Source organism: Branchiostoma lanceolatum, chromosome 16 (genome assembly GCF_035083965.1).
Source record: "Branchiostoma lanceolatum isolate klBraLanc5 chromosome 16, klBraLanc5.hap2, whole genome shotgun sequence".
In the NCBI taxonomy this organism is placed as follows: Eukaryota; Metazoa; Chordata; class Leptocardii; order Amphioxiformes; family Branchiostomatidae; genus Branchiostoma; species Branchiostoma lanceolatum.
The window spans coordinates 1072822-1087220 of record NC_089737.1 but is presented as its reverse complement, the minus strand read 5'-3'; the positions used below and the strand labels follow the sequence as shown (position 1 = coordinate 1087220).

At 40.6% G+C, this 14399-nt stretch overlaps 1 protein-coding gene across 2 annotated transcripts in view; it reads left to right on the top strand.

Moving 5' to 3' along the window:
- LOC136422269 (mucin-17-like) overlaps positions 1-14399 on the top strand; it is a 37082-nt gene that overhangs the window by 5808 nt on the left and 16875 nt on the right. For both annotated transcript variants that reach the window (XR_010753587.1, XM_066409924.1), the window contains exons 2-4: positions 2830-3205; positions 12072-12295; positions 13824-13953. Coding sequence is in view for 1 of the 2 variants with exons in the window: in XM_066409924.1 (XP_066266021.1) it covers positions 2830-3205; positions 12072-12295; positions 13824-13953 (730 nt within the window). In the remaining variant the exon portion in view is untranslated. The remainder of the gene's footprint in view (positions 1-2829; positions 3206-12071; positions 12296-13823; positions 13954-14399) is intronic.

The following is a 14399-nucleotide window of genomic DNA, read 5'->3' as shown; positions in this document are numbered from 1 at the left end:
AAAGTGTCCCAAATAGATTTTTCAGTTGTCCCGGCCTAAATTTTAGTGGCCCCGGGACATCGGGACATAGTTAAGATCGAGCCCTGATTCAGGTACATAGTATTACATGGCCTTTAACAATATAACTGGTGCCTAAATGTGTTTTTGTTTCAAAATAAAATTCAATGATATACAATGTAAATAAAACACCACAACCCACAAGAAACAAACTCATACAATTCATGTGTAACACGGCTATTTTTTTTAGTACAAATAGATCCTTTTTTCAACACCCATAGACTTTTTGCTTTTTCTGCTCTAGCAAGAGTTACACTGCAATAGTTACACTGCAATAGGACTTGTACCTGTACATTATTCTCATCCCTCACATATAAGTTGCTACTGGGCATATTTTCAAAATCTAAAAAAGTACCCCCCGGAATAAAATTACCTATATTTTTATTGAAAAATTCACAGGTGACTTATTAATGATATACAAGTATGATAATCATAAAATAGATACAATAGCAGTGGTAGAAATACTTTTTTTCAGTGTTCTGCAATATTGCAGAATGTCAAAAAATTTTTCTGCAATTTGAAAATATTTTCTGCAAATACACATGCCTCCATACTACAACCTTCTCAACTTAATAATGCCTACTTACTTACATTATATCTAGAGCTTTGCAACATTGCTGTAATTCTCTCACTCTATCTTTGATTATGGGAACGGGTTTCATTATCACTAGCAAAGTTTTTAAGAGGAATAACATGCATGTGTGTGAAAAATATTCAAATTAATAGCGAGAATTGCAACAGCAAAAGTATATTTATTCAATGTCAATCAAATCAAATATTCCTTTGATCATTACAGTATGTGTATCAAAATTAAAAACAAATTCAACAGCCTGCCTGATAAGGAGGACAAGGGAATTATATCCATGCGAGAAATACGTGTTCCAATGTTGTGATTAATAAATAAGATCGCACGACCTGTGACACAGCAACGGCCCACAGAAAACATGACAAAAACCGAGAAAAAAAAAGTGAAATTCAAAATAAAACGCCTTTACGCAAACCTTGGCCTCTGTGTAGTTTTTTTGTAAAATCTGAAGCATTGCTATCGGTTTCAAACATCGGACTCCGACTTCGGATATTCGGGGAGACTCCAGAGGTCGACGGCCAGGCAATGTTAGTTTTTCACGTGGGTGCCCCCCTCCCCACTGTGTCGGCACTGGAGAAAATGTTCCGCCTATTCCCACACAAGGCAGTGCTCAATATCTATCCGAGTAGTTCTCAACTTCATCGCTACCATCTGGGCTTCAAAGGACCACGGGCCACGGGCTAATGTAGTGGCCACCGTTTCGGTCCTTCTGTCATCGCGCCCATGCCCCAAGTTCGGGCTATGAAGAAATCGCATGCTTGCGACATACTTGTTCACGCTAGAAACATCCGGGAATTATTTTCCCGACTTTTGGCGACCCCGAGATCGTGACCGCGGAGATTAGCGAGGGTTGACGGAAATGCACGAATTTGACATTTTCTCACATGATTCGTCCCCGAAGTTATCACGGAAAGTGTCGAAACCCCCCGAAAAAACTGACCTCAAGTAGCTCCAGGCAACATTTTAACAACTTTGTTTATTCTATAATCATTGTTGCAAAGTAAAGATTTTTTAAATCCCAGCTTATTATTAGTAAAGTGGCTCCATCTTGACTTCTGCAATTTTTGATTTTGCCCCCCAAAAAGCACTATCAACATCTCGCCCATAGAAATACGCAGCAACGCAAATACGCCCTCTACCAGTAGTTGCCAGTACTGCAGATTACACGTCATTACTCTCGCGCAATAACGCGATATTCAGCGAGAGTCGATGAATTCAACATGGCGGCCAAGAGCCGAGCGCTAAGCCGCGCTCTCTTTCCGACAAATTTTGCGCTTCAGGCACAATAAAACAGGTTGACTTTGGATGCAAACGAGTTAAAAAGTATCGGTAACTTTATTAACTTGTTTAGTTGGGGGTCGATTTATATGTTTGGTTTGAAAATTTACGAGACTGAGAGGGAGTGTGTGTGCACACCACATGGGTGTGTGAGCTTCCTTGGTCCAATTATTTTCTACTTCGTCCAAGTAATTGCCGCAAAATCAATTTCTCCGGCCCAAAATTTAGGTGGCGCACCGCGCAACCTGGGTTAAAAGATAAGTTGCGCCAACCAAAATATTGTTGCGCTGCGCAAGTGCGCGACCGGGTATTTCACACCCTGATCTATGAAGGGTTTTAGATGGTTTAGAACAAAAAAGCATTGATTTCATTGTTTCAATTGAAAATTTACCATATTGCATGGGGTGATTGTGTGTCAGCGTATAACAAGAGCAGCATTCATGGAATACAAACTTGTATTTTTCAACTTGCAAAATTGCAAGTTCCTATCATTTTTACTTGCACATCTTGAAAATCACTTGCAAATAATTGCAAGTTACTTCATTGTATTTCGAACACTTCCAGGGCAGCAAAATTAAATAGACAAGTTCACACTTCTGCGGATCACAAAAACTGCCCCCATATCTAGCCTCATGTGATGCAATTTTGGTAGGATAGTCCTGGATATCATATAATCATGTCATATTAAATTCAGTGAAGGAAAACGTTATCATAGACTATGATAGAGCCTTGTCTATAGTTGGTGCCATCTGCCACACTGAAAATACTATGACTATGAGTACAAAAAAAAAGTTTATGTATAAAAAAAAAACTACGATAAAGTTGACAGCACCCTAGCTGTAGCAAGTTGCATATAGCCCAGTATTTCTATCCACCTATATTCAGCCAGGTTGAACCCTGTATTTCAGGATGTACCAGTGAGCAGCCAGACAGTGGCCAGGCTGCCAGACGTGTCCAGTACAGCCGGAGCGAGTGTGTGGTGGAACACTACAGCCACTATCAGCTGGGCCTCAGGACTGGACACCAGCACACCGCTAACTTTCTCTGCCATCAACGGTGACCATCCCACCACATCTACATTTACACCAGTCAGCACACCCAACTTCACTCCTCTCCACAGAGGAAACATAGAGACCCCAGACTGTACCCCAGTTCTAGGTGATTTATTGAGGAGAGCAGCTACCCAGCATCCCATTAACCAACACTCACACATGAACATGGTGACTCCTGGCTTGACTCCAGTTGTGTCCAATGGTGTAGCAGGGCAGTGTTGGTCAACATCAGGTCAGACTTAGGCTTGCTTTGGTTGGTTTGTAGACTTGAACTTGAATCATTCCTAATCCTACATGGTAGAAAGTTTTGTAAAGCTATATTACATATGATCTTTCTCACATTATCTGTAAGGCCACAGCAAGTGAATTTTATGAATGACATCCTCTGCAGACCCCGATTTCGACAAAGAGGGCGAAAATGGGTAAAACAAGATTGCAAAATTTTCAAAATAGACACCAAAAACGTTTTAACAATAGTCGAATCGAGAAAACATGGTATAAACTATAACAACCAAAAAGTCTTTTATTCCCGTATTCATGAAGTGCACAAAGTGATCATATAGTGTCAGGGATCTCCCCAGAAATATAGAGCAGGATGGGGGGAGGGTGCCGGGCACAGGATACGTGTCGCGAGGGGGGAGGTCTGGAGGGGGCGCACAACTCTCAAAAGGAGAGCGGATGTTGCCTTCTGCCTTTTTCAGACATAATGGAAGGGATTATTTTTGGCGTATAATGGAAGTTATTTTCTGCAACTTCAGCTTTACACCTGAAATTTCTAGTTTTGAGCATAATTACAGGCTTTGCTGGGTAAAAATTGGAAAAAATACCCTAACTTTGAAAATCAACAGGATGGAGCTGGGAGGAGAACAGGATGGAGGAGCGCCACTGTACCATTCTTTAGGGAGATCCCTGAGTGTGATTGACTTGTATGTTATTACCAAGTTGGCAACTACACTCAAGGCTAGCACATTAGTCTCACTTTTACAACTACCGAACTAGTTTCACTTCTGCAACTACAGTCATGGCTACCTTACTAGTGTCACTTCTAGAAGTGCAATCAAGGCTACAACACAACATATTTTCCAATTTTGGTACCTTTTCGTCATGTTGACCATCTCTGTAGGGGAAACAATTTTTGTTTTGTTTTTGATGAGCCAAAACTTCATGAGTACGCTGATGTCATCCATAAAATTTATTTGCTGGGGCCTAACATGTTTTATTTTAATCAGTGTCTGGCTCTGATTGGCTGAAAGCCTAACAGTAACATGTTCAAAATTGAATTCCATTGCCCAGTCCTTTCACATGTCTCAGATGCAGAGGTTGTGTTACATGTCATCATCATGGAGGAAAAGTCCACTGTGTTTTCAAAATGTTTTTGATATTGGCACCAGGCCTACCTTGTAGTACAACCAGTGGTAGGGAGGCCCACACTACTCCCGGTAACAGATGCGGCATGTTTAGACATAAATAGCTCTTCACTTTGACCTTGTACTGTAATTTTTACATTTTTCCGATGGTGCAAACCAACTTAATGTCAGTTTAAAAATCGCTCATGGTTAACGCCCATGCCGCACGTGACCCCATTTTTACGCCCTCGTCCTGTACTTCCGCCCACCAGACTAAAATGTAACCCTTTCTTGGATTTGTCGGCGCCTCGCGGTAAATACAAAAAGAGCCAATCAGAAGTCATCTTTGTAAAGCAAAGCCCACGTCACATCCAATCATAATTAGGATTGGTCTGGGGCTCCAGGTTGAAAATTGAAGTGTAAGAAACACAGCAACGTATTTTTGCTGCGGTTTCGGCATCTTTAAGTTTTGTGAACTACACGTTACACTAGTGTCAGATAACATATTTTAATGTACCCACTGACGAAGAATTTCCGTGGAAAAATGTTTGCGCGCAGACCACAAAAAGGCCGCAGAAATCCTGCGGTAGCCCGATTCACTCACCGCCGCCAGCCCTCCCCCATGGAACGCCTGTGATTCAAGTCGCACAATATCCGGTAAACATCGCTTCTCTAACGTAGTTTAGGGCACAAAATGAGGATTTTGAAATGATGGGAAGCTCACCTGTATTTTGAGTGGTGGTTGATATTGATATATTTGCAAGTTTTCACGGAATGTGTAGGGGTTTATCATGTTGACCAGCATTACGGAAAGAAGGCGGGGGGCATTAATGGTGTTCTTACTGTAAGGCTTTTACAAATTCAATGCGATGGGATATACATGTATTCTAATACAGTTATATGTGAACCCAGATAAGACAAATTATATTTCTCATGATAAGAAAAGTTGACTTAATCTTGACTAGAAATTGTATTTTTTCGAACTATAAGATATTTTATTTGTAGGTTTCATATTAAGTCATGCTGGATAGAAATCATAACTGTGTTTGGAACTTAAGGATTTTATTTTGATGTTACAGGTATACATATTTGGGGTATTTGGGCCCAGGGATTACTAAGCTGCAGTCAAGAAGAAGAACTGAAAAGATCAAATGAGCAAAAGGAACCAAGAACTTACAGAAGAATGGAGAGGAAGCGGAAAAGACAGTTCAGTGACAAAGGGAAGCTCACTCACTCACTCTCCAATTTAACGTCTTCTTTTCTACTCCCCAAGCAGAGGAGGGGTTCCGGCCGGTATTTGACGTGTTTCTAGGCGTTTTAGTCGGGCTTTCTACTTTGTCTTTTTTTTGTATAGCCAACCAACACCTCTGCCCGCACCGACCTCGGGGCGGGGCAAACCTATTTACTATCCATTGAAGAAAGGTGGCAGTGCTCCTCCCCGAGAACCATTAGATTATCATTGGTGCGCATTCACCATGTATAAGCATAATTTGAATCAACGATGTTCACATTCACACAACTTCCAAATGCCACAAGTATGAAATTTCCATAATTAACCAGTATGGTCGATTATATTGGAATTATAGTAATTTATCATTAACTATGCAAATTAGGCCTTCATTTGCATATTTTCTAGTATCTGTCAACGTTCCTCTCTTTCTCAATTACAAATGTCACATATTCAAATACAGTCAAACCTGCCTATAGCGGTCACTCAAGGGACTGGCCAAAATCGACTGCTATGGACAGGTGGCCGCTCTATAGAAACGGTTGATTTTGACCACGAGCAGTAAGTGGCACATGTATTCTGTACCCACTGAGAATCATTTATTCACATACATGTACAGTCAAACTTGGTCTACCGACCACTTCCACAAGACGACCCGATGCTCGGCTCAAGATGACTGCTTTCGGAAGGTCCGGATTTTTCCACAAGCAAATTAAGTCCAAGTCGATCCATCGATCCACCCCCAATCCGGAGTACATGCGACCTAAATGTTGCCGAAGACAACCGTGTCATTTTCAATTGCGCGGCGACATCATTTATCAGCAAATAATTGCGGAATTTCACGGTAAAATCAGCCTGTTTGGGTCGGAGTCTTTGCCGGGAGAAGAAAACAATAGCTGCAAGATGGCACCTATGAGGTCAAAGGGTCATTGGGATAGTCTACTGTAATGTGGGTGCAGCTGCAATGTGTGAGTTATGATTTTGCTCTACATTAAATAGTACAAAATGTAAACTTATTTCGTCAAAGAAGTTCTTTGAATAAAGAGAACAGAATTTAAAAAGAATGGATGACTTTATAACCTTTTCTTAGAGGATAAAAGGCGTTTGTATTTTTTTAACAAACTGCTCGCCCATGGTACTACTAGTGAAGTAACCCAAGTACACAAAGCGTCCCGCTAGGACCGCGCGCAAAAGGCTCTGTTTGTCTGCAAATTTCTGGCGTCTTAGCGGTTTTGGAAATGCAAAACCAACACTAGGAGCAAAATAAAATCATGCACAACATTTTCATGGGTAACATTGCAGCTAAAATGACAATTTTTTGTCCTGAGATTTGAAAGAAGGTTCCCGAATCTTGCGGCGACCATGCGCCGTGACCGTTATCGGCAGTGTTTCCAGACCCGCGGGACCGAAAATCGTGTGGCCACGACCGCGTTGGACAGGTGACCGCTATAGCCTAATTCTTAATGCTTATGTCAATGGGAAAAATCCAAGGGACCGACAAAAAGTGACCACTATGGGCAGGTGGCCGCTATGCAAAGGTGACCGCTAATACAGGTTTGACTGTAGTCAAATCATGGAACACAGTGGGTTTTTTAAATTGCCTCATTAATTATGCAAATTAGAATATGATTTTCATAATTATTCTCTTATGAGACGAAGCATCACTTAAGCTATCTACATACAAAAAATCATGACCAGCCATCAAGCCCATCTTGAGTTATAGTATTTTCTCATTAATTATGCAAATGAGGTCTTCATTTGCATAGTTGATATCTTATAATATTTCTCCCTTCCCCAGTTATATGTGTCACATGTTTGAGAGTCCTATCCTGGAATTTGGCGGATGTACAAACTTTCCTCATTCATTATGCAAATTAGATACTGATTTGCATAATAAGTATCTAATCATGTACATCATCACTCAAGCAATCCACTTACCAAAAATCATGACCATTCATCAAGCCCTTCTTGAGTTATTCCCTTTCAAAGTCTGAAGCAAAACCTGCTCCTGCAGTTCCAAAAAAGCTGCCAGGGGGCCCAAGCCTATAGCACTTACTCTCTGTTCAAAGAGCTATCTACCACTCAAAAATCAATTCCATAGCATGTCCAGAACACGAGATATCAAAATAAGAAGTTCCGCTGCAGTACCGTGACAAGCTGCTAGGGGACCCAAAATCTGATCACTTCTAGGTCTCATCAAGACCTACCAACAGACCAAATATCAAAACAATCCATCTAGGCCTTCCCGAGTTATGCTGGTCTTCTACAAACAAACAAACATACATACAAATGCTACCCTCTGCATAACCTTCTTGGCGAAGGTAAAAATGTCTATTAGGTATTAACTTGAAATGCAGTACTAGTAATCATTGTTATTATTATCTCATACATCGTCAAATGGATTACGAACGGGAAAACGTAACTTGCTTACATTACATGCGGTTACCGCATGCCGCCGTTCGCATGGTACAGATTGGACGAGAACTTTTCAACAACAACGGCGAAATTGGAGATTGAGTTCTACTAACACTAGTAACAGTCGATAATGATATTGGCCCATGTGGGCTGGTTTGCGGAACAGTTTAGACATCCAGGTAAACAAATATGTATTAACTGGATAAAGAATGGGGTTGATATCGTTGATTTCACAGTTCCTTTTAAAGGCTCTTTCCGTTTCAACAGTAAACGAGAATGTTTTGATGGAATTTTTTCCCAGAGAAAGGTTTCCCCACTGGTAGTAGTTGTAAACAATTCGCACAATTTATAACGGAAACTAGTGAGCAAAGAATTGCGTCAGGTACAGTTGATCTTACTTCACTGTAAGGAAAGTACCAACGTAGCACTCTTACTTCTGCCATAATATTTGTTCAAAATGCACTTTGAAATCAGAAAGTTGTCTGCCAAGCAGATATAGAAAGGCACCATAACTTGAGGAGTTCCAAGCAGATGCAGATATCAAAAGGCCAGAGCACACTCCTGGTGTAGTGTCCTGTCTCTGCCTGTCATGATTTTTGGATAGGTGGAGTGAGTATCTAGGCCAGAAGTTTAGACATTCGGTTTGCTGGGGCTCCTATGATGGTTGTTATTCTAGCTTTGTAGGATGTGTTTTCAAGGAGCTACTGTTGTTTTTCCAACACCGCACCCCTCCACGTAAAGCGTTCAGTGTAGACAGTCCAAGCGATAACCAAGTTCTTTATCGTTCCGTTAAAAAACTTGTAGTATGAAGGCTTGTGTATTTGTAGAAAATATTTTCAAATTGCAGAACAAAATTTTAACATTCTGCAATATTGCAGAACACTGAAAAAAGTATTTCTACCACTGACACCTTATAAGAGAAGAATGTTCCTTTTGAGTCAGTGTGAGTGTTAAATAGATGTTGGGATGAGTGGCTGTCTGGTGAAATTGGCTCCCAGAAAATGTTACAATCTTCCATTGTAACATCCATCTTAATCCCTGGTATGGTTACTTAGGATTTTAGGATGTAATGTCGACTTAAGGCCACACCAATTTAATTTGTTGGTTCTCGGATTTTTTCAGGAAAAATATGAAGCGACAGGGCGAAAAAAAATAAAAATTGCCATTGCCATATTGGCATTCTTACAACATGTCCCAGCCACCTTATTCGTGGTCTGCGCACCAGAGTAGACAGACCCATTCTCCTGCAAACTTCCTCGTTGGGGACATGCTGTTGCCATCTCACCCTCAGAATGGCTCGTAACCACCTCTGATCTGCTACATCAAGGATTTTTTTTCTTGCCTCACTGTCATTTGCCAAGTTTCTGAGCCACACTGTACTGTCGAAAGCACACACGAGTTGTATATTTGGATTTTTGTTCTGTTACTGTGTCAGCTTAAATTAATGTGTCTGTCTTTCCATACTCTTTTAAGTTTTGCAAAGTTTGCAGCTCTGAGCCCAATTCTTTTCTTTGTTTCTACACTGACGTCATTTCCTTTGCTTGCTGTGGTAAGTAAACTGTGGTACTTCTTAGCCTTAATTCACATTTGTCTCTTTCTGTAACTGTTGTTTCGTTTTGCTGGACCTGAACATGAGGACCTGAATTCATTTCATTTCCTGTATTTATTTTTACAGGGAAATTATAAAACTGGAATTGGACCTGATTAATGAATGAATGAAGACCTTTATTGCACATTTCTGCCACAATTGGCTAAGTACAGGTCACAACAAAACAAAATACATGTAACAAGTACAGTTAACGGATACAAAAGAATATGACTTTCATTAGATAAATTCTACTTCTCCTCCCTTTTCGGTTATAGTAGATATAAAAGAACAGACATGTTTTTCAATGGGAGGTTTAAGCCAAACCAGCATTACCCCTAGTCATTGCAAGATTTCAGGCATATAGACCAATACTTATCAGACTTTTCACTCTGGCCTGCATAATAATTCTAACATTTTCTGAACAGGAAGAAATTGTTGAAAGCTAACTACTGTATATAATCAAGGATTTAACCTCCTTGATATAATTATGAACAAAATTACAAATTGTGGTATCTACTTGAGACAAGTTAACAACAAGAGAATCGATTCAACTTAACCCATCACAATTTGCTATCATACACATCACCAGGGCATAGTGTTTCAACAGAGAAGATAGGTCATATAGGGGTGGATACCGGTTTGGCTCGATCAGGTTCAAGTCCAGGTTCAGTTCCAGAGGTTCAGGTCCGGACCTGAACCTAAACCTGATCCTGTCTAGTTGATATCTTAGTGTACTTAGGTAATATCAGACCAATATGTATTTGAATGTTGTAGTTACTTTCAATGCCCTATTTGTCAGTGACTAACAAGCAGACTTACAACACTTTTTATTTCATCAAAACATGATTAGTTGCCTTAAATAAAATAATAATGTTCCATGCTGGCCCGCCGGGTTCACCGGGACCTGCGCCCGCTCACTGTAGTCTCAAGCATGGCTGACTGCTGGCTCAAGTTATTATTCAAGTTCATGCTCCAAGATGCTTAGTTTCCTAGCACATAGTTGTCAGCAGTCTTTTGGATCGCCATGCTTGAGACTAGAGCTAGCGGCCGTACACTGTGTCATGGCAGGCCCACATGCCGACCGGGTCCGCCAGCGAATACCGATCGTGAGTTTGTTGCTAAATACGTCAAAAAAAGATAAATTTAAGTCAGAAGGTTTTGTTAGCATGTAAAGTAATATTTACAAGTAGGATTCATGCATATAAAACCAGTATAAACCAATTTTAATAAGTTCTAATTTGGGGTGAGTTGGTAGTAAATAGTTGGGGCGAGTTGGACTTGGGGCGAGTTGACTAGGATTCCTCGTGGCTGTGTGGTAACTTTTAATGCTTTTTTTTTTTCCTAGCACATTTCACTATCGACCTAAAACTGAACCAATAGTTATAGAGATAAATATGGACTTATTTTGGGCTAATCTAGTTTGATTCAAGGCTATTTTTCCCCTTCTGTGGCCAGTATTCTAATATTTCTACTTTGTTCCAACTTCCGGGTCAAAAAAACTGGTTCACGACTTTCGGTTTTTTTGACCCGGTTCTTGCATGTTTTTCCGGTCCAAACCGGTCCAGCCGAACTGGTATCCACCCCTAATAGGTCATATCATTGGTAGAAGATATTTTGACCAAAAATGTGGATGATTTTGCCCTGAGACATTTCTGTTCATCAAGTAAAAAACATCAAGTTCAAAAGTATACAATGTAAGTTTTATTCTCATTATCGTTCAACTGACTTTTATTCAGCTCCGTCCCATCTTTATAGAACCCACCTGCCTACTGTTATTGTTCATGCCAGGTCCATTTGTACAACTAGAACTCAGAAGATCCAAGAGTAACATGCTTCTTCTCTTACTTTCACAGCTTCCAAGATGGCGGGTTTTCACTGGTAGTCTCTGATTGGCTCCTCTATATCATGTTACTATTTCCAGCGTTTTGATTGGCTTGTAACTACAAAGAGAGCCCTCTATCAATTTACATTGGGACTGCAGGGTATACATTATTTGATTTTCAATTTTTTTTTTTTTCATTTTTCGGAAGCGGCAATTCCGAGAACCAACTAATTAAATTGGTGTGGCCTAATGTAAAGTTCACTGAAAATTGTACCGATATATTGTGTTTCTGGAAATGTGCCTGTGTGAGGCATTGTTACGATTTCTGTAATAAAATATTATTTCATGCCATTATACAGTGTCTGAGTACTCATTTGTTGAGGTTCTGTACCAAACTCTCTACCGGTAACTCCATTTGTCATCACCCAGCACAAATTCAAAAGGTGTTTTGACTTGAAACAAAGGTAAAAAGCTCTGCCTTTATTTCACGAAATTTGGCCCTCAAAATGCAGGAAATAGTCTTTCAGAGTGTTATAAACTTCAAAATTTTTCGGGACCCCCTACAGTACTCGTGCCTTCGGCGCTTGGTCTCGCGCCTTCGGATCGCCATGCGGCTTCGCCGCGCTGGGTGCCCCTACACTGTGAAAAAATCCTGGTGAGAACCCTGGATGAATGTAGATTCTGTGTTGTCCCACCCAGGGAAACAAGTGAAGACCAGTACACCATGTTGGATGATGGAGAAGACCTCCAGTATATCCAGTTTGTCCTCCAGTGACCTGGTTCTCCCCACACCACCCTCGTCCATTAAGCGTCCCTGCCCATACCCAGTACTGACCCAGGACTCCATGGAGTACATCCAGGCCGACTCCTGCCCACCGCCTCAGCGGAAACTCCCACGCCGAAGACTGACAGTTGTCGGAGAGGTAAAATGTTTATTATATAGGGCTTTCTTCTTAGCTGTCATGCATTGGCATTTTGCTTGTAAACAGGATTGAAATTCTTTTAGAATTTATTTAGAAGACGCATTTTCAAAGGTCTATTTGAAAATACATTGTATCGGAAAGAGTTATTGACAATTTATGTTAGGCAGCCCTTAAAACCTATTTACCTTGGAGTTTGTCTGTTTCCGAAAACCTTGCCTTGTGTCATGGGTTAGAAATATACTCGGGACAAAAAGTTTGGAAACTTAACTTTGGTGGATCATATCTCCGTTGTTTCTTGATCAATTTCAATGATTAATATATCATTGAAAAGCTTGTGTGATTTTCTTTCCCATGATACTAAACTTTTGATGGTTCTGAATTAATGGAACGAGCTCCAGACTTGTTTATGCGAGCGGGTTACATAAAAAAAGTGCCCAGATTACCCTACTAAATCTCAAACGCTCAATTCTGGATTTTTTTCTTCTGCTGGTAGCACGTGGCTTGTTTGAGTACGAGGGTAATATGAAACTTGAATCAACAAAACACAATAATATGAAAGCCAAGGTTAGTCTTCATCCAAACAAAAAAATGCGTAAAGTAGCCTCAGTTATGATGAAGGTGGCTTGATACTGAGTACACAAGCCATGCGCTGTCACCACAGCCCGGCACATCCTCCTCGTACTAATTGTCACCAGTTTCGTTACGCGGTCCCTGGGCATTTTTCCACAAGTCGTCGCAGGTCGTATTGTTCTGTTCATCATTCTTGCATTCACTGCTCACCCAAGCTGTTCATTGATCACTGAGTATGAGAGGTGTTCAATTGTGTGGAGATCTTGGCTGCAGGAAGGCCATTCTGTCCTCTATATTCCTGCACCTTCATGGAGGTGGTCTGAAATGGCTCTCATTCTGTATGGACGTGCACTTTCATCTTGCAGAATGGCACTCAGTCTCATATTGCAGAGGTAAGAATCTAGGAAATGTGACTGGATGGAGAAAGGCATCTCTATATTTTGACACACCATGACACTGACTCCAACAAACACTGTCAGTCTATCTGTACAACAGCCAGCATAGGGTTCTCCTCGCCACCCCAACACTTTCATTTACCCTTCCAACAGTCGAAATAAATCTAATCCCATCTGTAGCTGTGAACATAACATTCCTCTAACACCGTTCCATTCACGATGCGGACGACACCACCACAAATGGGTTTGGCGCTGAGTGTTTGACGCTAGCAGGGAAATTTGGGCACTTTTTTTCTATAACCCACTCGCGTAAGCAGGCCTGGTGCTCGCTCCATGAGATTGCAATTATAATGAGTTGGGTATCATAGGAAAGAAAATTACCCAAGCTTTCCAACAACATATAAATCATTGCAATTGATCAAGAAACAACGGAAATATGATCAACCAAAGTAAAGTTTCCAAACTTTTTGTGCCAAGTTTAGTTAGAATCGTCATTTTGAAATATCACTCATTCACTTCAAATGAAATGATATTTCCAATTGTATTTTGTTCTGTGAATACAGGAGTCCCCCCCGCCCCCCGAGTGTGTCCAGACGCCATGTGTAGACACCATGGCTGCACATGACCATGACTTGGGTGTGTCCACACTAGGCTCCTCTACACATGACAACCAGTCCTGCTGCACTCTGCCTGGTACGTTTCTTTATTTCCATCAGTAGTCATCTAATTACATTTATATATGATATGTACATGTATACAGTTATCTCTCGCTTCATTATGTCTTATTTTTAGTCTTCACTGATATTGTACGCAAAGTGGCACTCAACAGCAGAACCAATTGTTCTGGTTCTGCAGATACTTTGTGCTATTTTTCTGAATCAAAAACAAATTCTATTGGCAAGTTTACAATGAATTTGGACATGGGAGTAATAGGCATTATACAGCACTAATATTCTGGTAACCGAGTACCCTAACATGTAACATCAGTTCACATAAACTTGCGGGTAATATAAAGTCTGGATTTTTAAAAACGGTATATTTAGAGATATGTGCTAGATGCAACATCAGTTATAACGTTTGCTTAGCACTAGTAAGTCTATAAAATCTCCTGAATTGAGAGCCATTGAATCCCGAGTCTG